The sequence below is a fragment of the Amphiprion ocellaris genome, chromosome 7 (genome assembly GCF_022539595.1).
Source record: "Amphiprion ocellaris isolate individual 3 ecotype Okinawa chromosome 7, ASM2253959v1, whole genome shotgun sequence".
NCBI lineage: Eukaryota > Metazoa > Chordata > Actinopteri > Pomacentridae > Amphiprion > Amphiprion ocellaris.
The window spans coordinates 33,080,843-33,106,874 of NC_072772.1; the positions used below are offsets into that span (position 1 = coordinate 33,080,843).

General features: G+C 39.1%; 3 protein-coding genes and 1 long non-coding RNA gene across 19 annotated transcripts in view; 3 read left to right on the forward strand and 1 right to left on the reverse strand.

Moving 5' to 3' along the window:
• mark4b (MAP/microtubule affinity-regulating kinase 4b) overlaps positions 1-3,962 on the forward strand; it is an 83,028-nt gene extending 79,066 nt beyond the window's left edge. For 4 of the 8 annotated variants that reach the window (XM_055012024.1, XM_023293121.3, XM_035958583.2 and 1 more), the window contains one exon: positions 840-3,962. In XM_055012024.1, the coding sequence (XP_054867999.1) occupies positions 840-1,173 (334 nt within the window). In that variant the 3' untranslated portion in view covers positions 1,174-3,962. The remainder of the gene's footprint in view (positions 1-839) is intronic. The other 4 variants (XM_023293119.3, XM_055012025.1, XM_055012026.1 and 1 more) reach the window with 4 other exon arrangements.
• Positions 3,963-4,673: 711 nt separating this feature from the next.
• ckmb (creatine kinase, muscle b) lies at positions 4,674-9,914 on the reverse strand. Its single transcript, XM_023293117.3, has 9 exons — positions 9,772-9,914; positions 8,026-8,138; positions 7,754-7,850; positions 7,352-7,506; positions 6,922-7,054; positions 6,647-6,818; positions 6,037-6,160; positions 5,737-5,926; positions 4,674-5,257 (listed from the first exon to the last, which is right to left on the reverse strand). Exons 2-9 carry the CDS (start codon positions 8,116-8,118, stop codon positions 5,079-5,081), a joined length of 1,143 nt encoding a protein of 380 aa, XP_023148885.1. The 5' UTR covers positions 8,119-8,138; positions 9,772-9,914; the 3' UTR covers positions 4,674-5,078.
• On the forward strand, positions 7,756-14,753 carry LOC129349282 (uncharacterized). The gene is made up of 3 exons (XR_008602228.1): positions 7,756-7,875; positions 9,168-11,222; positions 11,664-14,753. It is a non-coding gene; the product is annotated as an uncharacterized LOC129349282 (long non-coding RNA).
• A 9,561-nt stretch (positions 14,754-24,314) lies between these two features.
• The window catches only part of klc3 (kinesin light chain 3), a 248,905-nt gene continuing 247,187 nt past the window's right edge, over positions 24,315-26,032 (forward strand). For 7 of the 9 annotated variants that reach the window (XR_008602216.1, XR_008602212.1, XR_008602213.1 and 4 more), the window contains exon 1: positions 24,316-24,552. The gene's annotated coding sequence lies outside the window, so the exon portion shown is untranslated. Of the gene's footprint in view, positions 24,553-26,032 lie in introns of all 9 variants that reach the window. The other 2 variants (XM_055011986.1, XM_023293123.3) reach the window with 2 other exon arrangements.

Sequence of the window (26,032 nt, forward strand, 5' to 3'; positions counted from 1 at the left end):
TAACCCTCGTGTCGTCCTGCGGGTCAAATTGACCCGTTTTAAAGTTTGAAAATGTGGAAACAAGATATATTTTCACAGTAAACTTCTGATGTCCACATTTTCAACATTTTTGGGAAATCTTTGAACATTTTTTGGTGGAAAAAAGAAATGTTAGAAATGTTTTTTAAGGACATTCACATAAAAATCAACCAAAATCCAGCGAATTTCACTGGATTTTGGTTGATTTTTATGTGAATGTTCTTCAAGAAAATACTAGAAGTTTTACTGATATATATGGAATCACTTTAGATATTTTTAGGATTTTTCTGGAATATTTTTACTCATTTTTGGAAACTATTTAAAAGAATTTTCTTGCCAAAGTTGGGGGATTTTTTTAAATAAAACTTTTAAGGTAAACTTTTAAGGAATGACTGGAATTTTCTTCCTGAAGGTTTTGCAAATTGTAAGAAATCTGGGGAATTTTTTGGCTGAATTTAGAATTTTTTTCAGACAAGGAAACAATATTTTTTTTGGTGCTCGTAAGTGAAGACAACAGGAGGGTTAAGACTAGAAAATACACAATTAGCCATGTGTGACCTAGACAGGGTGACAAACTCCAATAATGTGTGATATTAATTCTGTTTTTTCTTCTCCCCTTTCCCTAACCACTCATACATTCACACTCATGCAACCACACATCTTCACGTCCATCTCATCCTTGAATGTTTACCTCCTACATTCGTATCTGATCTCCCACCCTCATCCCATCCTCCACCCACATCAACCTCACCTCTCTATTTACAAACCCTCCCGTATTTCCTCCTTCATCTGCATCGCCTCTCCCCTCCCTCCCCCTCCAGTCGCCATCTATCTGGGCATCAGAAAGCGGCCGAGCCCCGGACCCCCCGATGCGGCTGGGATGTGAGGGTGCGGAGCCCCCGCGACCCGGCCGAGGTGGTGCAGGCGCTGCGCGAGGCGGCGCAGGGCTGCGGCTGCCAGGTCCACCTGGCCGGGCCTTTCCTCCTGTCCTGCACCCACGGAGCAGCCGGCGCCCGGGTGGCCTTCGAGGCCGAGGTCTGCCAGCTGCCCAGCGGGCTGGGCCAGAGCAGCGGCGTGAGGTTCAAGCGCCTGTGGGGGGCACCGTTAGCCTTCAGAGACATCGCCACCAAAGTGTCCAAGGAGCTGGAGCTCTGAGGACGACCGGAGGTGGGGCAGATCCATGACGGACAGGACAGGTTGAGGGATGAGGAGGGATGAAGAGGAGGAGGAGGAGGAGGAGGAGCAGAAACCTTCCTCTCTTCCTCCCTGGGCTCCACCTCATCTGACGTGGCTAGCGATGCCTCACCTCTGCCAAAGACCCTCTTGTTCTGATGCCACCAATCACAGCCAGACAAATGGATGCATGGATGCGGCTGACTTCTGATGACCGTTGACCTTGGAGCTGTCAGTGACCTGCGACTCCTGCTTAGCACATGCCACCACCTCCACGTTACATGAGCCCTTGGAGTTGAACTCTGTTTTTTTCTTTGTTTTTCATGATTTCATATTTGGTGATGATGCGGATGGTTGCTGAGAATGATGGAGAAGTTGTTGTTGTCGACATTGTTGTTCCTATTGTATCATATTTGTCATCATTCCTTTTTAAAGAGCTGCTATTTAAAGAAATGTTCTACATTTTTTTGTGTGTATTAAGTTTATTTTCTTTCTTTAATGCTTTTAAAATGGACAGACATTTGACGTCACATATTTAAGTAGCGAGGGCTCAGTCTGACCTCCGGCCTCTAGAGGGAGACATGCAGAGATGCAGAGACTTGTGACAGACCCAGCAGAGCATCAAGCATCACACAATTCTGCCCAGCTGTCAGCAAGATCCATGTTTCAGTCGGATTTTGACGTGTTTGCACCAGTTCTGTTAAAAAATGAGTCTGTCTGCTATCCAGTGTTTGGATAGCTGGCAGGTGAGCTCCACACAGAGTAGTAAAGCTGCCTAATCTACACATCTGATCGGCTGTTGAGCTTAAATATTCATTAACTTCAACCAATTTTTAGGAAATTAAAGCCCTTCAAAACTTTTTCATCCTTCAATGTGTAATTTCCACCAGAAAATCTGAATTTCCAACTGGAATCTTGAGTTTTGCACCACTTTGCGTTGCTTTACAAGTAAAACCTCCGTTTACGGGATTTAGTTATTTCTATTAGAAAAGCAGCCCAATCAGAAAACATTATTATGACACTAATCTGTTGTTAAACTAAGAGCAGTTTGAAGTAAATAAATGTCAACGCTACATTTTACTGAAGTGTGTTTAAAGATATAGCAAATTTCAAAAGAAAATAAATATTTAAATGCACATTTTCAGCACATTTTGTATGTTTTAATTGAGTGTCCAGATAACTAATAGGATTAAAGTCAGTTTTTTTTCAAATGTGAAATGTTAATCTCGTGAAATTTAACACAAAAATGCCAACATTTTTCCTGTAACTCCAGTCCAGACATAGTATTAAAATGTGACCCAACAAAAAGCCTTTATTTTCTGAGCCACTGTCAAACAGTAAAGCAGGTTTGTCGTAACAGAAGACCTTCACATCATATTATTATTTGATCAGCTTTTCCTGATTACTGTAGCTGATGCTGGTTCAGAGTAAATGGAGGGGTTGTTGTTTTCCAGTAGTTATTCTGGTAGCGTGACATTCTGTTGGAAAGCCATCGCCATTGCTTCGCTGAGTGTCGTGCAATACAGCCACAAAGCCAAAAATCTACACTTGAATAAGCATCGATTCAAACCTAACAGGGCTCCTCTTTTTGATTTTTTTTTTTTTTTTTTAATATTGCTGGTATGTTGTTGAAAATGATCGAGCACTTTTTTTTTTGCTTTTTCGCCAGTATTTCACTGTACTGTACTGGCAGAGTTTTTAAATAATTTACTTCTTTTGTATTTGTTAAAGAAAATCTTATTTCATGGCACATTTAAAGGCTGCAGAGGAGGAGTAATTCTACATGCCTTTTTTTTTTTTTTTTTTTTTTTAGCTTCACATACCTACTTTTTGCTTTCCATTGTGACACCAGCTCTGGTGACTTCAGGTTTCCAGGTAGATGTGCCATTCGATTTCAGTGGGAAACTGAGGTACAAATGATGTTTTTATCTGTTAAACAAGCACCAAATTCCAGTGACGCATTAGGGTTTGTTTTCCTTTTGTCCAGTGTTCGTGTTCCTGGCTTTATTTTGACATGCAAACTGTAGACTTCCTTACGTCCACCAATCAGGCTGCAGAGAATTGTACGACTGTTGACCAATCAGATTGAAGCATTGCTGTACAACGTTTATGACTGTTAACCAATCAGACCCCTGCCTCATTGTGCGACTATGAGGCGGCGGTTTAAGACGGGAATGTGACCTTTTAAGATTCCTTGTTTTTTTTCTTTTGTAAAAGCACTTTGCTGCTCATCGCGAGACGAAGCTACCGAGATTCCACCAAGTGCTGCGTTGGTTATGTGTTGCTGCATTGACGCTGACAACTTCAAAATCAAAAAAAAAAAAAGGTTGTACTTGTAATGTAACTCTACAAAGCCAAGCAATTATCTAGCGTCTAACAGAAACACTGATATGGGATAAAGTTAGAGCAGATTTGCGAACTTTACGACAGGATTGAACTGTTTTCATGGGAGATTTGAGCTGCAGCAGGTGTCCACCACTGTCTGAAAATGTGAAGCTGTGATTTAGGGCTAGTTTTGCAAATCTTTTTTTTTTTTTTTTTTTTTTGGTGTACAACTGGGCCTCGTCCCCCTCTGAGGCTGTTCTCTAGATGCGGTTAGGGCCACGCTTCAAGGCTACAGTTCTGTTGTATAGTGTGTTTGAAGCCGTCGCTGTTATCAATAAAAACTTAACTTATGGGCTGAAATTACAGAAATGATCGACCTGCAATCCTGCATGTCTCCTAGGAAATAACATGTGACACAAAAATAAAGACTTTCAACCTCTTTCATATTTTATGTCGATTTTTTTTGCTCCTTTGTGTGGAATTGTGCGTGTATGTGCTGTGACAACTATTCATTTTTAAGGATTTTGTTTACTTATGCTTGTACACTGCAAAAACTCAAAATCTTACCGTCTATTTGTCTTATTTTTAGTCAAAATGTCTCATCCCACTTGATTTAAGATAAATTCACTTAACAAGTGACATTTCAGCAGATGGAGGGACTTGTTTTAACACAATGCATCTTAAATATCTAGTTCAAACAATCTTGAAATTATCTTGTTTTGAGTTGTATTTTACAAGAAAACTCAAAATAAGTTTAATACATCTCAAATTAGGAGGTTACATGAAAGCAAAAATCTATTTTTGAGTGAAAAACTGCTTCCTTTTTTTCTTTTTTAGCATATCTGGCTTATTTTAAGATACCTAAGCTTGACAATCCTGGTAAAATATAGCTTAAAATAAATTTTCCCAGCTAATTTTAAGATCTCAATATTCTAAATATCACATTTCAAGAAATCTTACCAAGCCATTTTTCACTAGTTCTATTGGCAGATTTTTTCACTTCTTTCAAGGTAAAAGTTCCTTGAAATAAGTTTTTTTTTTCTTGTTTTGAGAGGGGCATTTTTTCTAGTGTATTATAATGTCTTTTTATGTAAGCAAAACTACACATATCACTGCCAGTCAGTGGTTTGTTGCAAAAGAAAACATGAAGGAGAAGGTTTGATTGTTACATGGGGCATCATTTAATAGTCCAGTTATAATTTACAACCAAAAAAAATTTTTTTACTTCGGTGCATAAACATAGCCACGACCAGACTATGCACGGATTGATCCCAGGATGTTACAGAGAAAACGGGCGGAGAGATGTTTAAAGTTACAGGAAATCAGAAAGAGGAACCGAAGAAAAAGGCAGGAAAAGGAAAGAATAAGTTTAACAGAAGTAAGAAAGGAAGGAGCAGAAAGAAAAGTGGAGTGTCTATTGACGGAAAGAAGAAAGCAGAAAGTAGCCAGTCGGCCGAAACCAGTAAGATAACTTTACAACAAGGCTACCGTTCATTTTTTTATAATATATATAAAAAAAAACAAACACAGACAGTCATTCGGTCATGGGTTGTCTGTCCACTTTACTTCTGGGCGGGGATCATGCCATCAATGGACTCTCCCTTCTCGAGCTTCTTCTCCATCTCAACCATCAGCTTGACACCATCAACCACCAGCTGGACCTGCTCCACCTCGGAGGAGCCCAGACGGTCAGCGTTGGAGATGTCGAACACGCCACCGACGGAGGCTGTGTCCACACCACCTGCACACAGAGGACAGAGAATCAAACTCCATCGTCTCACGTGGTAAATATCAGAGCTAGATCTTTTTCCTGTAATGTGCAAAACTTCCTAAGAACGTGGAGTCACACACTTTCCTCTAAATATAATGTCCCCGAGACTCTTCTTTTGCTGTTAACTCTCGATACAACTCACTAAACGAGACACTTTTAAATCAAGGTTAAAAACATGTCTTTTCTCACACGCCTATGCATGAAATCTGCAAGCTATCTTTTAACTTATCTCGACTGATGCTTGCTTTTAATCATCTTAATTCAATTTAGTTACTGTACATGATTTTATTATGATTTTTGCAATGTCTTACGTACTTTTTAATGTTTTATCTGCACCTCACTGTAATGCTTGTAATGTTTTATGTAAAGCGCTTTGAATTGTCTTGGACATGAAGGATGCTATACAAATAAATTTGCCTCGCCTTGCCTAAACAGCTAATTTTCAGTACCTGTGCCACGCTTCTGCAGACGCAGCCTGGTCAGGATCTCCTCGAACTTGGGGTGTGTGCTGAGCTTGGCCAGCTTGACGTGGACGCCACCACGCAGACCGGTTCCCAGGTTGGAGGGGCAGGTCAGGATGTAGCCCAGATGCTCGTTCCACATGAAGCCGTGGTTGTGCTTCTTGAAGATCTCCTCAATCTGACCAATGGAAGAGTGAGTAGAATTTAACCACAGAAAGTAGTGTTGAAGAAGACTTGAATTGTACGTACTTCGGTGTGTGCATAACTGAGTCTGTTTTTGTGTTTTACCTTCTGCAGGCCAACGCAGAAGCGTTTGAAGACCTCCTTCATGTTGCCTCCCTTCTGCATGGAGATGACACGCAGGTGATCCTCCTCGTTCACCCAGACCAGGAAGGTCTTGTTGTCGTTGTGCCTGCAGGAAGAAGAATCCAACTCAGTTGCACTCGATTTACATGACACAGTTTGATAAGGCACTGCTACATGAATTTAAATTGCAATTTTGGTTAAAAAGTGTTAGATATATAGTTTGTGTGGCACTGATGATGTGAATTATCCGACCCACTGAGCTGCACAGTGGTGGATTTACAGAAGGGACAGTGCACACTGCAGCTGTGGTGATCATGACACACTTTAACAGATGTTTGGAAACAGGAATAATCAGGATTTTCATGCTATAGCTTTGCTAGAAAGAGACAGATGGTGATAGTTTCAGGGGTTTGTGTACAAAGGGGCAGATGGGAGATTTTAGCTCAGAGGGTGGTTGTTTGTTTCTGTCTGTTTGTGTTTAAATAGACGCACAAAGCTGCTTTCATGGTTGGTTGTAACACGTCTGATCACCCTTTTGCTTTTTAAACAGGGAGAGCCTTGATAAAACTGACTTCTTGTCGGCGTTTCTCACCAGATGCCTCTGGCGTCGGGCCAGTCACGGGCCATACCGGCGCAGGTCAGCAGGGGGGACACGGGCTTGTCAAACAGGAAGTGGTCAGCGATCAGCTGCTCCTGCTCGGCGTCGGTCATGCCGTCCAGGGGGTAGTACTTTCCCTTGAACTCACCCTCCAGGCTGGACAGGGCTGACGATAAAGACAGGCGCACAGAGAAAAGAAGTCAGTCCTCTGAATAGTACATCTTGCGTCCTACAGATACTTGTCTTAGTGTTAATGGTTTGGTATTCACCCTCAATGGACAGGTTCTGGATGGCTCTGCGCTCTCCACGGCTGTTGTGGGGGGGCAGGGTGAATCCCTTGATGCTGCGGCCGGTACGAACACGGCTGGACAGCACGTAGTTGGGGTCCAGGTCATCACCACCCTATGTGGGACAGAAAAACACAACCAACATGATTATGATTGTTGTACTGGAGCCATTGGGTTTGATTTTTCTCTCTTGTCTCTTACATTTTCATTTTTTCCTGTATGATTGACTGTGTGTTGTTTCTTATTCACAAACCCACTTATGAATGTTTCAAGCCATTATCTAAATATTTGAAGAATGTCTCAACATTTTGGGAATTTGCTCATTGAGTCAACTTTAGTAATTTTCCAGTCATTTATTTGGAGTTTAAATACAATCTATATCAATGCAGTCACGCATGTCTCGACTCCTCACCTTCAGGTTCTCGAAGTTCAGGTCGGTCTTGTGCTTGTCGGTGGGCTTGTATCCACCATGACGGTCGGAGATGATGGGGTCCAGCAGCTCCTTGAAGACCTCGTAGGACTCCTCATCACCAGCAACACAGCCAACGGTCATGATGAAGGGGTGACCTTAGGGACAAGACGCAGGATGAGGAAGTTGGTAAAACTGATAATAAGTAACTTGTAGTGTATTTTTGTGTCTTCTTGTCCCTGTACATTACGATCAAAACACTCTGTCTCACCTTTTAGGTCACTAAATCATGACATACTGACATACAAATAACTTGTACTTGACTACGTGTGGTGTTTGCATCAGTTGAACCCTATCTTTCCTGGTGTGTGTTCGTCTATACGCCGATGACTCTCTCCTTCTTACCAGGGTTGTCAACACCGGTCTGGATGACGTCATCCACGGTGAAGCCACTGGGGGTGGACTTTCCCCTCAGCTTTCCGTAGATGTCCTTGGTCAGCACCTACAGCAGATAACACACAGTGCAGGTCAGTAATTATACATTCACTCGATTCCCTGTCTTTAAAGTTGTGTTCAGTGAGCCAAGTGACTCGTCTCATCAGCAGTAAATATTAGAATGTACGTGGAAAAGTCATGCCTTGCTAAAAAGTGCAACATTGTCGGAGCAGGACTTGTACCTTGGCCATGTGGTTGTTGTGCTGGGACAGATCTGGGTACTCGTCGTCCAGACTGAACTTCATCTTGTAGTCGTTGTGGCAGTTCTTCGTCATGGTTGCGGTTCTTACTCCGTCTGAGAGGAGACGAGGAAAAAGCGGAGATGAGGTGTTATTTTATTGAATCTGTAAAATTGTAAGACTCATTGGGTGAAGATTTTGGACAGAACCATTTGTTCTTAGTGTCGTAAAATCAGGAGCATATTATAGAAGCAGCTCTGAGAATTGGATTTAATAGTTTTACTAGCTACAGTATGTATGTCAGTGTCATTTGGTGTTCCAGTTGTGTAAGAAAGCGATGAATACCATATGTCTTGTCTGGCATTTCTCCAAGTTTTTCAAGCGCCTTGTCTATGAGTCTTCTAGTTAAAAGGAGACACCTTCTCATTCTGTCTTTCTCTCTGTTACCTGCTTTCTTTCTTGCTTTTTTCTTCCTCTTTTCACTGTCTCATTTCCCCTCCTCTCTCCGTCAGCTGTGCTGCCTACATGCTTTTCTCCCTGCTTTCCTGTCTCTCTGAATGTCTCACCACCTGTCTTCCCCTCACAGTGAAGGTTATAAATAGTCCAGCTGTGCCACCCCTTGTCCTGCACTCCTCCCACCTCTGCAGGGAGTCTCCAGCACAGTATGATGAATGATTTTCTATTTCGTCTCGCTCTATTCAGCCTAATGCTAACTTAATGGCCATGTGATACAAAAGTCTGCATGGATTACTTCATGACAAGAAGCAAAACAGTTTTTAAAAGACCGAAAACAGCAGAAATAAACTACAGCACAAAAATGAATCTGGTCCATTTTGTGATATCCTCCCTTATCTTCGTTTGTCCTGACATATAGTTCTGTTTTTACTTTCTATGTGCTGCTTAACCCTTTAGATCTTTAGTGAACTGAGATAAAGAAGGTATTATTACAATACAACACTGACACATCGTTTGTTGCTAAACTTTTGGAACTTTGTGATCCAGTGCCCAAACAGAAGCTACTTTAAAATAAAATTCTAAATGCAAATCTTGCACGAACATGCAGAATCAGTCAGGTTGGTTCAGGAGTAATATTTCTAAACTGTTAGATATCATTCTGTATCTATCTATGTGTCTCTCTCCTTCAGGCAGAGGTCAGAAGTCGCTTGTGTCTGTCAGTGGAGGTGCAGTAGATCGATGACACCTGGTGCACCGAAAGGTCAAAGCCTGCATGCCTCACAGATGGCTCCACAAGTTCCATGACTAAATCAAGCGCTCCTAAACTATTCAAAGACAAGACACACCTCAAGTCTGTTCTGCTGGGGTCAGCAACAGCTGACAGAGAGTCACAACTGTTGGAGTGACACTACACCGCTGCATACTTAGCTACGCCTTAATCAGCAGACTGTTGCTACCCACATCCAAGAGTCAAGACATTCACAGAAAAAACTGCATTCAAGCTAAAGTGTGCATCGACAGAAACATTTTTCCTTGTCATGAAAAATGTGCAAAGCTTCAGAGGAATCCATGCCGAAAACGCAAGAAGCAAATTCAATTCATTGAGTTTTCATGGCTCAGAGTTCAGCAGTGGAGTGGAATCTGTCAGATTTTTGGTTTCCCTCATAAGGCAATTTTGTTTTCATGACGTTTGGTCAGGGAGAAGTATTAGTCCATAGTTAAATGTAAAAATCACCACAATATTTCCCATGGAACCATCAAAAAGACTAACTAAAGCACTGAGTTGCTTTTTACCTGCTTAGGAGAAAAGAAAGAGGTAACAGATCCCGGGATCAGATCCTGTCCACCAAATGTAGGGGTTGCCCAACTCTGCCAGGTGATGGACTTAAGTATTTATACCCAGACCTCGGTCCCTATTGGTTGACCGGGCCTGGGGTCCCCTCATTCGATTGGTCACACGGAGTCTTCTGTGCCGAGTTGAGTTTCTAAAAGGAAAGAACGAACATCACACAGCACTCGAGATGAGAGACAAGGCAACAGCTGCAGTCGCCCAGTCCAACCTTTCACCTTCTGCCTGCTGGTAGCTGCTTTATAGCAGCCTGCTGGAAAGAACACTGCAGAAAACGCATGCATCCTCAAACATTCTTACATTAGATGCGTGCAAAGTAAGTCGTGATTGTTGTGTCTACCCTCAGAGGTACGTCGCTTTGGATAAAAGCGTCTGCTAAATGAAACTGTAGAACAGTAGAATAATTGCATTGTAGTGGAATTAGAGTCACATGTGGGCTTTCACCAAGGTTTTAACCTTGACCAGTGTGAAAGTAAAAGTAGATCAAGAGTGCAAATCTCAAAATCACGTCATGCAAAAAATAGCCATGATGCACATTTAATATCTACAGTAAAATAAAATTAAAAACACCATAAAGGATTGTCATTTAATTTGATTGTATTTGAACTACATGAACTCAGTGCCTTCCTTTACATCTGCTGTCTCTGTCTTTTAAGATATAACAAATATTTTTAATTTTAATCATGCTATTAAATGAGTGATACACTCTAAACAGTGAAAAAAATAATATTAATTAAACAACGAATGAATAAAATGTAACCCCTACCCCCACCTCAGCCTGCAAAGTAAGGAAAAAAGCATTAAAAACCACATAAAAATGAGGAGAAAGGGTATTTGAATTTAATTATACTTCTATATACAGCATATTAAAGTGCAGTATTTGTTGTAGTGTGAATCTGATGCAATTTTTATGAAGTATTGTGATAGTATGCTGTGTTGTTTTGGTCAGGGATCAGTCTTTTAAGCTGATTTCACCTGGACTGCTGTGATATTACTGTATAGTGCATATATATCCTTGTTTCGTACGTGTTCCCTGTGAATCAGTGATGCAGAGTAGCTGGAGTTCTGTCTGTCATCACATTTGGGAGTTAAAATAACCACTTTGTCTTGGATTACATCATCATAATATTGAAGATTACAGATTGGATTTCAGTGAACCGCGGCGCTCTTAGCAACCAGTTTACTAAACGGAGGTGTCTGCTTGTGTGTGAAATGTCATGCAGTGAAGCATAGTGACAGGCTGTTCATACTCAAAACATTTGGCAAGTCAAAGAACGGAAAACTCCAATGTCTCTCTTTATGTTTGTTTCAAAATGTGGGAGAATTTCTTTCTTAGTATGCATTTTTCTCAGAAATTAATGGATTTCACTGAATATCGGTGCTTGATGCATTTCAGGTGAGTATCATTCATGCATTCATTCAGATAACTAATGCATATCTGAGCAATGAGATGATTATACTCAGAGTGAGATCTGTCTCTGACTGTAAAATCTCTCTCCTGTACAAGTGCCAATATCATTACTCTCCATTTGTAATGTGATAGACTTCGGTAATCTACCCGTAGACAGATATTAATTCATCCAAATCATGTGACAGGGTAGAAACTGTGAGTTGGAGCTGAGAGACACGGTGATGCAAATAGCAGCCTCACAGGAGATCCAGGTTTCCCCAGTGCTGTTTTTCAAAGTAGACATAAGTATTTACCTTCTTCAAAGTGACTAACCCAATTCAAATGCTAATTGGTACTAGAAGTCACACAAACAGTGAACTATAAGTCATCTGAGTGCAGTGAATCTGTCTCCAATGATTGTAACATAAAGACTCCTTTACGTTGAAGGTCCAGTCCTGAAAAACTGAGTGACCAAAAAAGAGACCAGTGAGGGAGGCCACCAAGACACCTAAGACCCTCTGAAGGCGTGACAAACTTCAACAGCTAAAATGGGAGAGACTGTTCATTCAACAACTGTTGTCTGTTCTTCACCAGTCAAAGCTTTATGGCAAAGTGGAAAAGAGAAAGTCACTGTTGAAAGAAAGCTTATGTTAAATCTCAGGTAGAGTTCACCAGAAGGCATGTTGAGACTCTGAAGTCAACTGGAAAAAGGTTCTTCAGTCTGATGACACTAATATTGAGATTTTTGGCCTTCAGACTAGACACTATTTTTGGTAGATACCAAACACTGCAAACACAACACAACCATTCCCACCATGAAGCATGCTGGTGGCAGCATCATAATGTAAAGCATGGTGGTGGTAGCATCATGATGTGAAGCACGGTGGTGGCAGCATCATGATGTGAAGCATGGTGGTGGCAGCATCATAATGTAAAGCATGGTGGTGGTAGCATCATGATATGAGGCACGGTGGCGGCAGCATCATGATGTGAAGCATGGTGGTGGTAGCATCAAGATGTGGGGATGTTTCTCAACAGCAGGCCCAGCAGGCTTGTAAAGGTAGCTTTTACGCTTGTGCTGTTGACATGATTGTGAATTGAGATGAATCTTCAGTATGTAATGATAGGACTTACAGTGATAAACATTTAAATGAGCATATTTTGTAACAGAAAGATGTTAAACTGCTGGGTATTGTTGAAGGTGAAGATAAACTGGAAATGGTTTAGCATTGACTGTGACTTGAAAAGAGGTGTGGTAAAGCATCAGGGCCCTCAAAAAACACAGTGCAAGATTGTAAAGGCCCAATGGAATCTATGTGGCGCTTGCCTCAGATCATCCAGGTGGTTATTTCAGTTCAATCTTGTGCTTTGCTGTGGCCTTTAGGTTCTTTTTTGGATATGCTTACAGTTATTGTAGTATCATACGTTTACATGCTATGCAGACAACAATCGCCTTTATATACAGAATAACTTCTCCTAGTTTCTAAACATATAGATGTACTGATTCAAAGCAAATGATGCATATTCCTTTATTTTACTGAAGATGTGTAATTAATAGCTTGTCACTGTTTTATTTCTGCGAATAATCAATGCAGGAATGCTTTTTGTGGTGCAGAATTGTGTACTCTTCTGCACATATTCCCATTTAATACGCATACTGCAAGTTTGTCCGGTTACATTTGCGGTTGTATCCATCCTTTCGGCTGGCTTTTGCAGCTTTAAATCTGCAGATACATGTTGTGTTCATGAGTGTGGGGAGTCTCAGCTCCTTTGCTCTAAATCAACACTCGGGCTCCAGTTTCACAGCTGTGCCCTGACCATCCACAGAGATGACTTCCCAAATTAATCTTCCTCCATGTCGCTACATGTTGCTCACCCACCGTGAACTCACTCTCACACGAGTGAACGCACACCTACTTATTACCGTAACAACCAATAACAGGACACGAGCCTGTGCTGAATAATGCGCGCAACCAGGAACAGATAATCTCTTAATTAGTGAGAGAATATTAACATCCAGTCACTGATCCCTATAAAATATAAATCCTTCAAAGTAAAGAATAAAGTGACACATCAATTTTTTTTGGAAATATTTTCACCTTTCATGTCTGATCAAAGTACAGAAGGTATAAATACTCTTCATGAACAGCCCAAAAGGGTGTTTCAACTCTATATTACATATAAAAGTACAATTTTGCCCTCAGTGCATGCCTAAATGCAAACCTCCAGTCAATAAAACTCAAAGGTCATGCTGACTGACGTGTGATATGTGCTGTGTGCGTCTTCTGCCCATTCAGACCACTTAGTTCTGTAGCTCGAATGCCACTGTGGCTCAGATCCAGTATCCCAGTTTAGACTGTTACCTTATCTCCCAGTGCTACCCCTCCTCCCACACACACACACCCATATCACCCCCCACCGCCGAGCCAAACAGCCCCAGAACCCTGCAGCTGCCCTGGGGAAACAGGCACCAAGGACAGTTATGTAAACCAGTAACACTGTGTGAATCATTTATAATGATTATCTGAGTCTCATGAGCAGAATGTGCCAAAGAAAAAATCAGCTCAATACTTGGGGAGTGGGTTAATGCATACTAAATGACACGTTATTGAGCCGCATGCATGTTCTAGTGTTTGTTTTCTGGAGTTTGCGTGAGAATATGTTGTTAGGAGATGCGTTTTATTGCTTCCTAGGCAGCAAGCCTGAGCTGTGTTGGTGCAGTTTGCATGTGTGCATCCTTACTTTCACAGTCCATTACAATCCAGTGAAACAGCCCTGCATTGATGGCATCTGTGAAGCTGATTTTGTAGCATTTTTGTTGTATTAATATGTGGTGTGTTTCTGCCTCTCCTTTAAGTCGCATTGTGTGTGTAATGACCCACACATGAATACAGAATCATACTAAATAGTTCAAGATAACCATTGTCTAAATGAGAAATCATATTTTACAAGTTGCTTGTTTCTGTTTTAGTCTTGATTTGCACTTTGATTCCTGGAAACAGTTGGAGTCTTTGAGACATATATACACTATCGTTCAAAAGTTTGGGTTCACCCAGACAATGTCATATTTTCCATGAAAACTCACACTTTTATTCAACATAACTGCACAAGGGTTTTCTAATCATCAATGAGCCTTTCAACACCATTAGCTAACACAATGTAGCATTAGAACACAGGAGTGATGGTTGCTGGAAATGTTCCTCTGTACCTCTATGGAGATATTCCATTAAAAATCAGCTGTTTCCAGCTACAATAGTCATTTACCACATTAACAATGTCTAGACTGTGTTTATCATTCATTTAATGTTATCTTCATTAAAATAAAACAGCTTTTCTTTCAAAAATAAGGACATTTCTAAGTGACACCAAACTTCAGAGAGAATCCTCAGAACTGATGCTTGCATGAACTGCTGCTCTGTCGATGTCACTTGTCCTGATATCAGTAAACGTTACTCCAACCTAAGTCATCTGAGTGTCTAGTCTCTCTCTGTGTCTGCCTCCTCATCCTCTCTCGGCCTAGCAGAACTTCCACAACACTTTATGGGGCTTTTTTTGGTATATTTTTGTATATTTCTGTGCAATATCAATTTCTTCAACCTCGTCTGGGTTGGCGTGCAGTTCCATGACACATTCTTAGTCCCAGCGAAGGCCTTAGGGAGCAGTTGAGGGCTACATGCATTCATACATTCATACATTCACACATGGGTGTCGCCAGGAACAGCTGGCAGTCTTGAGCCACCAATGGCATCCGCTAAGACAGCTTTGTGATGTTTCTTTCCATGTTATAGAGCAGCTTATAGCATCAGAATGTGTCCCTGTGGTTCCAAAGAGAGGAGAGGACAAAACCAGACTGAAGTTGATGCCATTGTCATTAAAAAGCTTGACATTAGTGTTTAAAACTCATAACCTCCACATATATCTTCCTTAGCCCTCGTGTCGTCCAGCGGGTCAAACTGATCGGTTTTAAAGTTTGAAAATGTGGGAAAAAAAATATATTTTCACAGTGAAACTTCTGATGTCCACATTTTCAACATTTTTGAGAAATTTTTGAACATTTTTGGTGGGAAAAAAGAAATGTTAAAAATGTTTCTTTAAGAACATTCACAAAAAAAATCAACCAAAATCCAGTGAATTTTGCTGGATTTTGATTGATTTTTTTTGTGGATGTTCTTAAGGAAAATCTTAGAAGTTTTACTGATTTTTATGTAATCACTTTAAATATTTTTAGGATTTTTTTTGGAAGGCTTTTACTCATTTTTTGAAAATATTTACAAGAATGTTCTTGTCAAATTTGGGGGATTTCATGAAATAAAACTTTTAAGGAATGATTGGAATTTTCTTCCTGAAGGTTTTGCAAATTTTCAGAAATTTGGGGAATTTTTTTGTCGAATTTTTGGATTTTTTTCAGACAAGGAAACAATATTTTTTGGTTCCCGTAAATGAAGACCACAGGAGGGTTAACTGTGTTATGAAACACATCAGAGCAGCAGAAACAGCAGCCAGGATGCTCGTGTCTTCTCTGGATTCCTCAGATTTTTAACCTGGATTAACAGTTTACGAGATAAAAATCCAGAGCCAGAGCAGGAAAAGTTATGTCAGCAGTTTGAGGTTCCCGCAAATAGACTCCAGGAATTTGTAAGACAACTCTTTGCCGACATGTGTGCATGTTAAGTCTGTCACACGGTGAAAAGGGCTGGAATGGAATGAGAAGGGGTCGAGTGAGGAGTGACGGTGTTTCGGCCAATGAGACATGAGGCTTTGTTTGGTTTAGGTTTGGTTGCACACAACGCAAAGTGAAGAATTTGACTTTCTTTTGGATTCATTACAATGTTGTGGTGTATAATACTGATTAATGATTCATACGTATCATGGAGGAGACATGTTCAGTTGCTGCGATGGTGGTTGATATTTGGACGAACAGTACAAAGACGGTGGATTGGGCTTTAAATGCTGCTCTAACACCATTTCTTGAAAAAGACTTGAACGTTGAACTCATGTTGGGAAGTTCTACTGGATGTTACATGAAGCCTCCAGTGGCAGCTCAGCGTCTCGACTCATGTCATTTGAGTCAGCATCAGTTGGTTCTGAAGAAATGAAAAATCTGGTTGTGCGAGTTAGTCGAGCTCTAGGATATACTAGCCGCTTATAACTTAACGCAGCAGGATCTCCTGGTGACCGAACCGTCAGGGGTTGAGTTGCATTGTGGGTGATGTAGGTGTGGAGGAGGAAGAACGTGTGGACAACCTTTCTGATTCTGCTGCACAAACTGTTTATGTCTTCTGTGATGATATTTGATTGATTCCGACAGAGAGAAAGCAATAAAACACACATGTGAGCTCAGACAGTAGCTCTAGTTGACAGGAGACATTTATCACCGATTCATACCGATCAGTAAGAGGATATCGTAAGTAACGCACAATGGACTCAAAGCAGAGGGGTTTATTTAAATCAAAATAGAAAGATGACAAACGATTGCAGCATGTGCAGCTTTGTGCTCTCATAGAGGGGAAATAAACTGGATGTGGGAGTCCCATTCCTGATTATCCACTAATCTGCACTGAGCTCCACTGTAATAACGCTGCATTTCAAATCAAGATGGTGGATTATCTAAGTCATTTATCACAGCTGTTTGGTCACAGTTGTGGGTTTTGTGTGCATTCTGTGAAAGTAACGGCGGCGAGGCTGCAATGAAACATGAGCCGAGTCGTTGAGGGGAGCTCGGGGGTGAACCACGGATTTCTATCTTTAGTGCCACCTCACCGGGTCCTCCGATCTCCGATGCCAGTCCTGCCGATTGAATTGCATTGACTCAGCTGTCAGTCTGTCAGTTCTTCCGTCCACCTCCCCGTCCATTCATCCACCGCCTGAGCAGACTGGTGGAATTCATGTTTCTGGAGCAGGACAATCTATGCATTGATGTAAAGAGCATGTGCACTGGAAAACATGCCCCTCTCAAAACAAGAAAAAAAAAACTTAGTTCAAGGAACTTTTACCTTGAAATAAGTGAAAAAATCTGCCAATAGAACAAGTGAAAAATGCCTTGGTAAGATTTCTTAAAATACGATATGATATTTAGAATACTGAGATCTTAAAATTAGCTGGGAAAACTTATTTTAAGCTATATTTTACCAGGTTTGTCAAGTTTAGGTGTCTTAAAATAAGCCAGATATGCTTAAAAAAAAAATAGTAGTTTTTCACTCAAAAATAGATTTTTGCTTTCATGTAACCTCCTAATTTGAGATGCATTAAACTTATTTTGAGTTTTCTTGTAAAATACAACTCAAAATAAGGTAATTTCAAGATTGTTTGAACTAGATATTTAAGATGCATTGTCTTAAATCAAGTGGGATGAGACATTTTGACTAAAAATGAGACAAATAGACTTGGTAAGATTTTGAGTTTTTGCAGTGTGAATTGGAAAAACACATGCGCTGTGTGCTAAGAGAGGTTAGAGAGGTAAGTTTGATGATTTTGTTTGGTCAAAGTGTGTCAACTGTCAATTAAACTGAACCTCCTTCTTCTCAAAAACGGTCCCAGTTTTCAGCTGGAATGAGAAATTTCTGTAACTATGAGGCTTTTAGATACAAAAAACACCAACAAAAATAGTCACATTTTGCAGTGACACAGTACGAAACCCTTCAAATCAAATTAAGTTCTTTGTTCAGTTGAAACAGACTCAGCGTACTGTGAAGTCAGAGATCCAGTGTTCATGAATCTGATACATTTCATCAATTAATAGTAATTATTTAAGTATTTAGTCTAAAATGCCAGTCGGAAGTTGTCAATAACCCTCAAGCTAATTTCCTGGTCGGATTATCACTTTAAAACCAAAAGTTGAATTCAAGAAATACAGCAATACAGCTGTGTCTGAGCTCATGTCACAGTCTTACCATGAAACCTGATATTCACTGTTTCCAGAGGATGAATCCTACAGACCTGTGTGATTCTGTTTCCAACCAAATTCCTGCAAAAACATCTCCATCACAGAGCTAATTAGCCACCGTTAGCATGGTTAGCACAATACAGAAGGCTAAGCACAATCAGAACCAAAACCAACAGACTGAAGAGTTTTTTTTCATTGTGTTAACTAACACCATTAGCTAACACAATGTAGCATTAGAACACAGGAGTGATGGTTGCTGGAAATGTTCCTCTGTACCCCTATGTAGATATTCCATTAAAAATCAGCTGTTTCCAGCTACAATAGTCATTTAATACACTAACAATGACTAGACTGGATTTATAATTTATTTCATGTTATCCTCGTTGAAAAAAAACTGCTTTTCTTTCAAAAATAAGGACATTTCTATGTGAGCCCAAACTTTTGAATGGTGATGTATATCCACATGTTAAATCATTATCTCTGGTATATTTTCTCCATGAGACCTTTATTATTACATCTTTATTTGTTTTGTAGCTTTATTGTACTTTCATAAAGATTCAATGATTCATATTTGACAGGAACCTTCTCTGAAACTTTGCTTTGTCTTCTCTGTGAACTTCATTTAAATCTTGTCTGTTGCTTAATGATTTGCACTTTTCCCACCAATGTTGCTGCTTTGACCTTTTTTTTTTTAAAGAAAAACAGAGTGAAATTCAAGATCACTGCAACTAAAACTACTTTCAATAGTTGTACAAATGAGCAAAATCCATTTCAAATATAGAAATCATGAATTAATTTATGCCTCATTAAACATGATTGAGATATCATCAACACAAATCAATGCAATGTCTTATATATGTGCTGATTTATCAGTTTTTATATTGTGTGTTGATTACAAATATTTAATAATTCATTTACATTAAACTGCATCCTTATCAGAAACTTTTCCTTTTTTCAACATCAACTTAAATAAATCTTCCCTTCTGAACTTTTGCTGACATTTTTATCCGTGTGACACCACACACACACGGCTGATGATACCGTGTACGTGTGTCATTGTTCCATGTGTAAATCATCTATTTCTAATTTTACATTAATGGGATGTCAGCCAGGGCGGTGGAACATTTCCACTGTGCTCCCATGTGCGTGTACAATCCTTGGAACACGTGTGCATATGTAATATATGTCCTTGCAGTTACAGTATGTGCACCATTCACACCTGTGCATCTATTCTTATTAATATCTGTCTAACGTCATGTCCATGTACCCCGTGGATGCTGCCACTCCACTTATTCTCTGCAGATTCTCACCCAAATCACATGCACAAAACCAAAAACAATCAATTTAATTCACATAAAGTAGCTTCTCTCCTTCTTTCCTGGTGCCTGCATGCAGCTCTGATATGCTAATCTGATATTTATTGTGTTATGTGTGAATTAAAACAGGGAGGGAGGTGCAGTTATGATGGTAATTACTGATGCACAGTCATGATGTTATTTTTAGCGTTAATGCTGGGAGCTGCAGCTCCACCGCTGTGAGGTGACAGTAAAATGAAACAGCGTGATGCATTCAGTCGTGATATTCAGCTGTCTCATTAGACTTTAGTGTGTGAGAGAGAGTGAGGCAGTAGCAAACAAACAGCGAGTTAACGATTAATCACGGAACAAATGGTTTAATTAGAAAAAAAACAAGTCTATAAAAGTGGGTTTTAAGAAATGATTTAAAAGAAGTTACTGACTGCAAATCTGATCTCCTCAGGCAGGCAGAAAAAGTGATAAATTTCAAAATGTGAAATAAAAATTTAGAATAATCACTGTCATGTAAAACTATTGTATTTTATATGTAGGTCTTTCGGGCTGCACAGTGGCGTAGTGGTTAGCACTTTCGCCTTGCAGCGAGAAGATCCCTGGTTCGCGTCCCGGCTTTCCTGGGATCTTTCTGCATGGAGTTTGCATGTTCTCCCTGTGCATGCGTGGGTTCTCTCCGGGTACTCCGGCTTCCTCCCACAGTCCAAAAATATGCTGAGGTTAATTGATTACTCTAAATTGCCCGTAGGTGTGAATGTGTGAGTGATTGTTTGTCTATATATGTAGCCCTGTGACAGACTGGCGACCTGTCCAGGGTGTCCCCTGCCTTCGCCCGAGTCAGCTGGGATAGGCTCCAGCCCCCCCCGCGACCCTAGTGAGGAATAAGCGGTGTATAGATAATGGATGGATGGATGGATGTAGGTCTTTCCAATGTATATTTAGAAAAGTTGCAGTTTTTATGAAAAATGAGTTAATTATCCTCATTAAACCATGATCTATGAGTAAATATTAACTGAAATTGTCAGTGATAATGAGATAAAAACAGTGTTTATTGGGATTTTTGGGGGGTTTTCTGACATATTTGGATAATTAATTGACCCAGTAGCATCATTGCTGCTCCTGAGAAATGAACCTAGCAGGACGGTTAATATAAAATCCGTGCAGAGGAGAGAGTTTGCCAACAAAATACTGCAGTTTTCCAACCACTAGCAGCATTTAAACTGCTCTGTTAACCTGAAAAATGTTCCTGAAAGATGCACAAAGAGACTGAAGTTGTAGCTGCTCACACACAAACACACTTCCTATGCATTAGTTCTGTAAGTCCTGAGTGTTTGCAGTTAATCCGCTGAGCCTCGACTCCCACTAAACTCTGCTCTAATGAAGTCTTAATGCAACTAAAGGTGATTGTTTCCTAAAACCTCGTTCCTCCACAGGCTTAGCTGATGTGACATTAATGAAACTAAAGCACACAGACCCCACAGACCCCTGTACAGACAAACGCTGCCCAGAGGCAACACATAAGAAAACAATGCAAACATATGGAGAAGCTCAGAAAAAACATCACACAACTCAACATGTTTAAATATATATCTACAGGATGCAAATGTATGTAGTGTAGAATAAGTTTCAACAACAAATTAGGCAATATTTTCAGATTTTGAGATTTTTATAGAGTACTTAGACTGTTTAATACTGTTTTTATATTGTAAATACCAGCATTTTTTCCACTTTTCTTGTCAATACCAGCATTTTTTGCACATTATTTCTTCAAAAAGCATGATTTGCTCATTAATTGCATGTTCTTTTGCACATTTCCCCCCTTGTTTTTCTTAATTATACTACTGTACACCTTGAATTTTCCAAAGCAGACAGATGGCTTGATAGATAGATTTTTATAGACTGTTTAATACTATTTTTTATTGTAAATACCTGCAATTTATGCACCTTATTTTCTTGACCAGCAGGATTTGCACGTTAATTGCCCTTTCTTTTGCACATTGATTTCATTGTTTTTCTTAAATATAGCATGTTAATACTGTTTACTAATACTGTTTGTTAATACTGTTGCACATTTCCCCCCTTGTTTTTCTTAATTATACTACTGTACACCTTGAATTTTCCAAAGCAGACAGATAGATTTTTATAGAATACTAGTCTGTTTAATACTGTTTTTATATTGTAACTACCAGCAATTTTGCACTTTACTTGTCAATACTACCATTTTTTGCACATTATTTCTTCAAAAAGGACAATTTACGCATCAATTGCATGTTCTTTTGCATAATGGTTTCCTTACTTTTCTTAAATGTTACATTTTAATACTATTTTTAAAATGTAAATACCAGTAATTTTGTACCTTTATTGTAAATACTTGCAATTTTTGCACCTTATTTTCTTGACCAACAAGATTAGCATGTTAATTCCGTGTTCTTTTGCACATTGGTTTCCTTGATTTTCTTAAATATAACATATTAATACTGTTTTTATTGTATATATCAGCAATTTCTGCACAATATTTCTTCAAAAAAGCGCAATTTGCATGTTCTTTAGCACATTTTTCCCTTGTTTTTTTTAAATTATACTGTACACCTTAAATTTCCCCGAGGTGATGAATAAAGTGGACAGACAGATAGATAGATAGATAGATAGATAGATAGATAGATAGATAGATAGATAGATAGATAGTTCCTCTCCCCGGCAGATAGGTGGCCTTGTCCCGGGCAGAGCATCAGCCCTGGCGCCGCAGTGTATGGTGGGAAAAATGGGATCAGGTAAGCTCCTCCGCCGCGTCAAGCTCAGCAGACATCCCGGGATAAATGCACGCAGTTATGAGCGTTCCTTCACAATAAAAGCACAATTTTATTTGAAGTTTATTGGTGTGGTTTTGGGCTTCTACTTGGTGTATTAGGTTATTGCAAAAATGCTTAAATATTCTAGTATCACATTATTTATCTTTATCACTATTTGCAAGGTTCACACTCTGTTTACTTGGCACTATTTTGCACTGTTTTATATCCGTCTACTAGTTGCACTACGATATGTGTAGAAATGTATGTAACCTGTGTTTTGTATTGCATTTCTGCTGATTGCTGAGTCGCCACACAAGTTTTGTTGTATTATTTCTATCTATTTTTGAATTAGGGGTCAGGATGCTGCAGATATTACCACTAAACTAATTATTTGAGAGGTTACGTGCTATTATTAATTTTTATTTATTTTTATTTTTTGGCTGTGGTGCCTAATTACAACCTTTTTTTGTGGATTTTTTTAAATGTGAAAGGTCGAAGCTTCAGAAAAAACACAGACAGTAAATGATGACACTACAGATGATGATGATGATATAAGACTTTATAGTATGCATTTATGTCCCAAAATGAAAGTTATGTCCCTTGTTTCAGGGTGAGGCCTTTCATTTTTTAATATTCCCTCTTATTCTGTATTTAGATCTAACTATTTGTAAATTAATTGCCAGTTTTAGCTCCAAGAGTGTTTACATGAATACTGTTATGTGACGTCCTCACTACTCTGTGTGTTGCTGTACAATAATTCCACAGATGACACAAAAATATTTACCATTTGATTGTAGAATCTCCATGTTATTGCATGGGGCAAATAAATGGCAGGATGTAGCAACATTTTCTGGCATAAACTCACATAATTATCTCCCACAGTCAGTCAACTCTCATCTGGAATCTGTCTCGTATGACTAAAAGTCAAACCAACAAAAAAATATCTTGGTGTTGTCATGGACTCTAATCAATAAATTCATCAAATCAAATCAAATCAAATCAAATCAAATCAAATCAAATCAAATCAAATCAAATCAAATCCTTTATTGTCACTGTTAGAAGGTGCATACAACGAAACTGGGAGCGTGAAAACAATTTAAAGAACAAAACAGAAGCAAGAATATATCAACATAGATATAATAATAAATAAAATATAGAATCTAAGAAATTTAGTGGAAAATATTTACAGTAATTACAATGGGCAACCAGTTATTGCACAAATTTAGTTGTTTGTTGCATAAATTAAGTTGTTTGCATAGTTTTTACTCAGCCTAATCAGTTTTCTGCAATTTAAAATAGATGCTAGAGTCAGAGAAATATTGTCAGAGCAATACAAGCAAGAAAACTATAAATTTAAAGTAATTTCCAGATTATGACAAATTGTTTTGATCATAAAATAAAATACTAGATTGCTCATTGTTCTTTTGTCATTTTGTGTCTCATTGTTGAAATATTTTACCTTGCTTATTGTATTATTTTTTGTCTCAGATTTTTCTCATATTTTTGTCATTTTTTTTCTCATTTTTGTCATTTTGTGTTTCACTTTATTGTTTTTTGTCTTGGTTTTGTTGTTTTGTGTCATTTTTTGTCTCACTTGTGTCATTTGTCCATTTTTTTGTAGCTTTGTGTCTCGCTTTTGTAATATTTTGTCCTGTTTTTGTTATTTTTTGTCATTTTTTGGTCTGACTTTTGTCGTTTTGATTATGAAGTAAAATATTATATTGTTCAGTTCCAGATACCTGTGACTAAATGTTTTGTGCCTTTTTGTGGATAAACTGTGATCTGTAAGTTGTAGTGTGTAAATAATAAACTGAGGCCTAATGTTTAAATTGAATTTATTTTTTTTGAAGAAATTTCAGGTTGTTCATAATGTTTTGTAAAAAGATAGTTCCTTAAATACAAACACTTTCAGAACTTACCTTTTTTTGCACTAAAACAAAGGGAAAAATTTGGAATTGTGGTTATTTATAGATCATTATCCTGTGATTTTACTGATCCAGCCCACTTCAGTTCAAATTGAGCCCGAATTAAAAACGAATTTGACATCCCTGCTATATAGGCATTCATCGGACTTTTATTGTGAAGTGGAGCAGCCGGACTTCCGGCGTCACTTCCGCTGACTTGACTGTGGAGGATTGTGATGACAGGAGGAGCTGAGAGTCGAGGAGGTGGCAGGTGAATGATTTACAGACTCCAGTTTGAGCTTCTCACCTGTCCAACTCTAAATAAACCCGGAGGAACTGAGAGCAGAGATGTTCCGCTGCCTCTGACGGCTTTATTAGTCCGAATAAAAGCCACAAATCCCGCTCAGAGTGGACGGAAAGACGGAACCACGCCGCGGGAGCCGGACTTAGCAGGTAGGCTATAAATAACCGTTAGTGTGGGTCGGACCGGTTATCCTCATGTTTACATCCTGTTGTGGACTTTAAATATTATTCACGTGTAATAATAAATGTTTTGTAGCGACAGCAGCCTGTTAATTATCACCCAATGACAACAGACACTTTAATTTATTTTCAAAATAACTAAAATGTCCCCTAATGTGACGCACTTGTCGTTATAGCATCTGTTAGCTTTAAATTAGCATAAAGAACACATAATTCTGAACATGTAAACCGTAAAAAAACCGCCCAGACACCGAGTGTGTGTTGGTGTTTTCTTTCATTTTAAAGCCCAATGCCATCATCAGCTGCCACATAAAGGCTATTAAAGACTTTAAAATCCATAATTAGTGTGTATTATTGTGTGGTTTTAACTGCATGGACAGATGGACAGACTGTTTAGAGACACACATGGACGGATTATACACAGCAAGACACACATGTGGAAGACCACCACCATCACACAGCATGTTGTTCTACAGCTGAGACTCTTTCTAGTCATTTCGCATCATTTTGTGGAGTTTTTTTTGTGTGTGTTTTTTGCAGCTTTGCTTCTTTTGTGGTCATTTTTATGTCGTCTTGTGGTCGTTTTTAGCCTCAGTGGTCACTTTGAGCATCACTTTAGTCATTTGTTTATGACACTGTGGTTGTTTTGCATCTCTTTGTGGTCTTTTTGCATCTCATTTTAGTAGTTTTTTTGTCTCTGTGGTTGTTTTTTTGCCTTACTATAGTAGTTGTGCAACTGTTTATGGTTTCCTTGTGGTCGTTTTTAGCCTCAGTGGTCGCTTTGCGCATCACTTTAGTCATTTTTTGTCTCTTTGTGGTTGTTTTGCATCTCTTTGTGCTTGATTTTTGTGTCTTTGTGTCATTTTGCATTTTACTTTAGTAGTTTTTTGTTTCTTTGTGGTTGTTTTGCACATTTTTGTGGTTGTTTTGCATCTTTTTGTGGTTGTTTTCCATCTTTTCATGGTTGTTTTATGCCCAAGCTTTGTTGCTTTGCTTCTGTTGTGTTCATCTTGTGTATCACTTTAGTCATTTTTTGTGTCTTTGTGGTTGTTTTGTTTCTCTTTGTGGTTGATTTTTGTCTCTTTGTGGTTGTTTTGCTTCTCTTTGTGGTTGATTTTTGTCTCTTTGTTGTTGTTTTGCTTCTCTTTGTGCTTGATTTTTGTGTCTTTGTGGTTGTTTTCCATCTTGCTGTAGTCAGTTTCGTCTTTGTGATCATTTTGCGTTTCATTGTAGTAGTTTTTTGTCTCTTTGTTGGTGTTTTGCATCTTTTTGTGGTTGTTTTGTGTCTCACTTTTGTTGCTTTGCTTCTTTTGTGGTCATCTTGTGTTGCTTTGTGGTCATTTTGCATTTCGCTGGTTGTTTTGCATACTTTTATAGTTATTGTGTGCTTTACTATAGTAGTTGTGCAACTGTTTGTGGTCATTTTGTGTCTCCTTGTGGTTGGTTTTAG

Coding starts and splice junctions, on each gene's coding strand:
- ckmb (XM_023293117.3), bottom strand. CDS start 8,118: ATGACGAAGAACTGCCACAACGACTACAAGATGAAGTTCAGTCTGGAC. Junction 6,819..6,921: donor CCAGAACCTGTCCATTGAGG/GTGAATACCAAA, acceptor CTTTATCGTCAG/CCCTGTCCAGCCTGGAGGGT. Junction 6,161..6,646: donor CCCGACGCCAGAGGCATCTG/GTGAGAAACGCC, acceptor TTCTTCCTGCAG/GCACAACGACAACAAGACCT.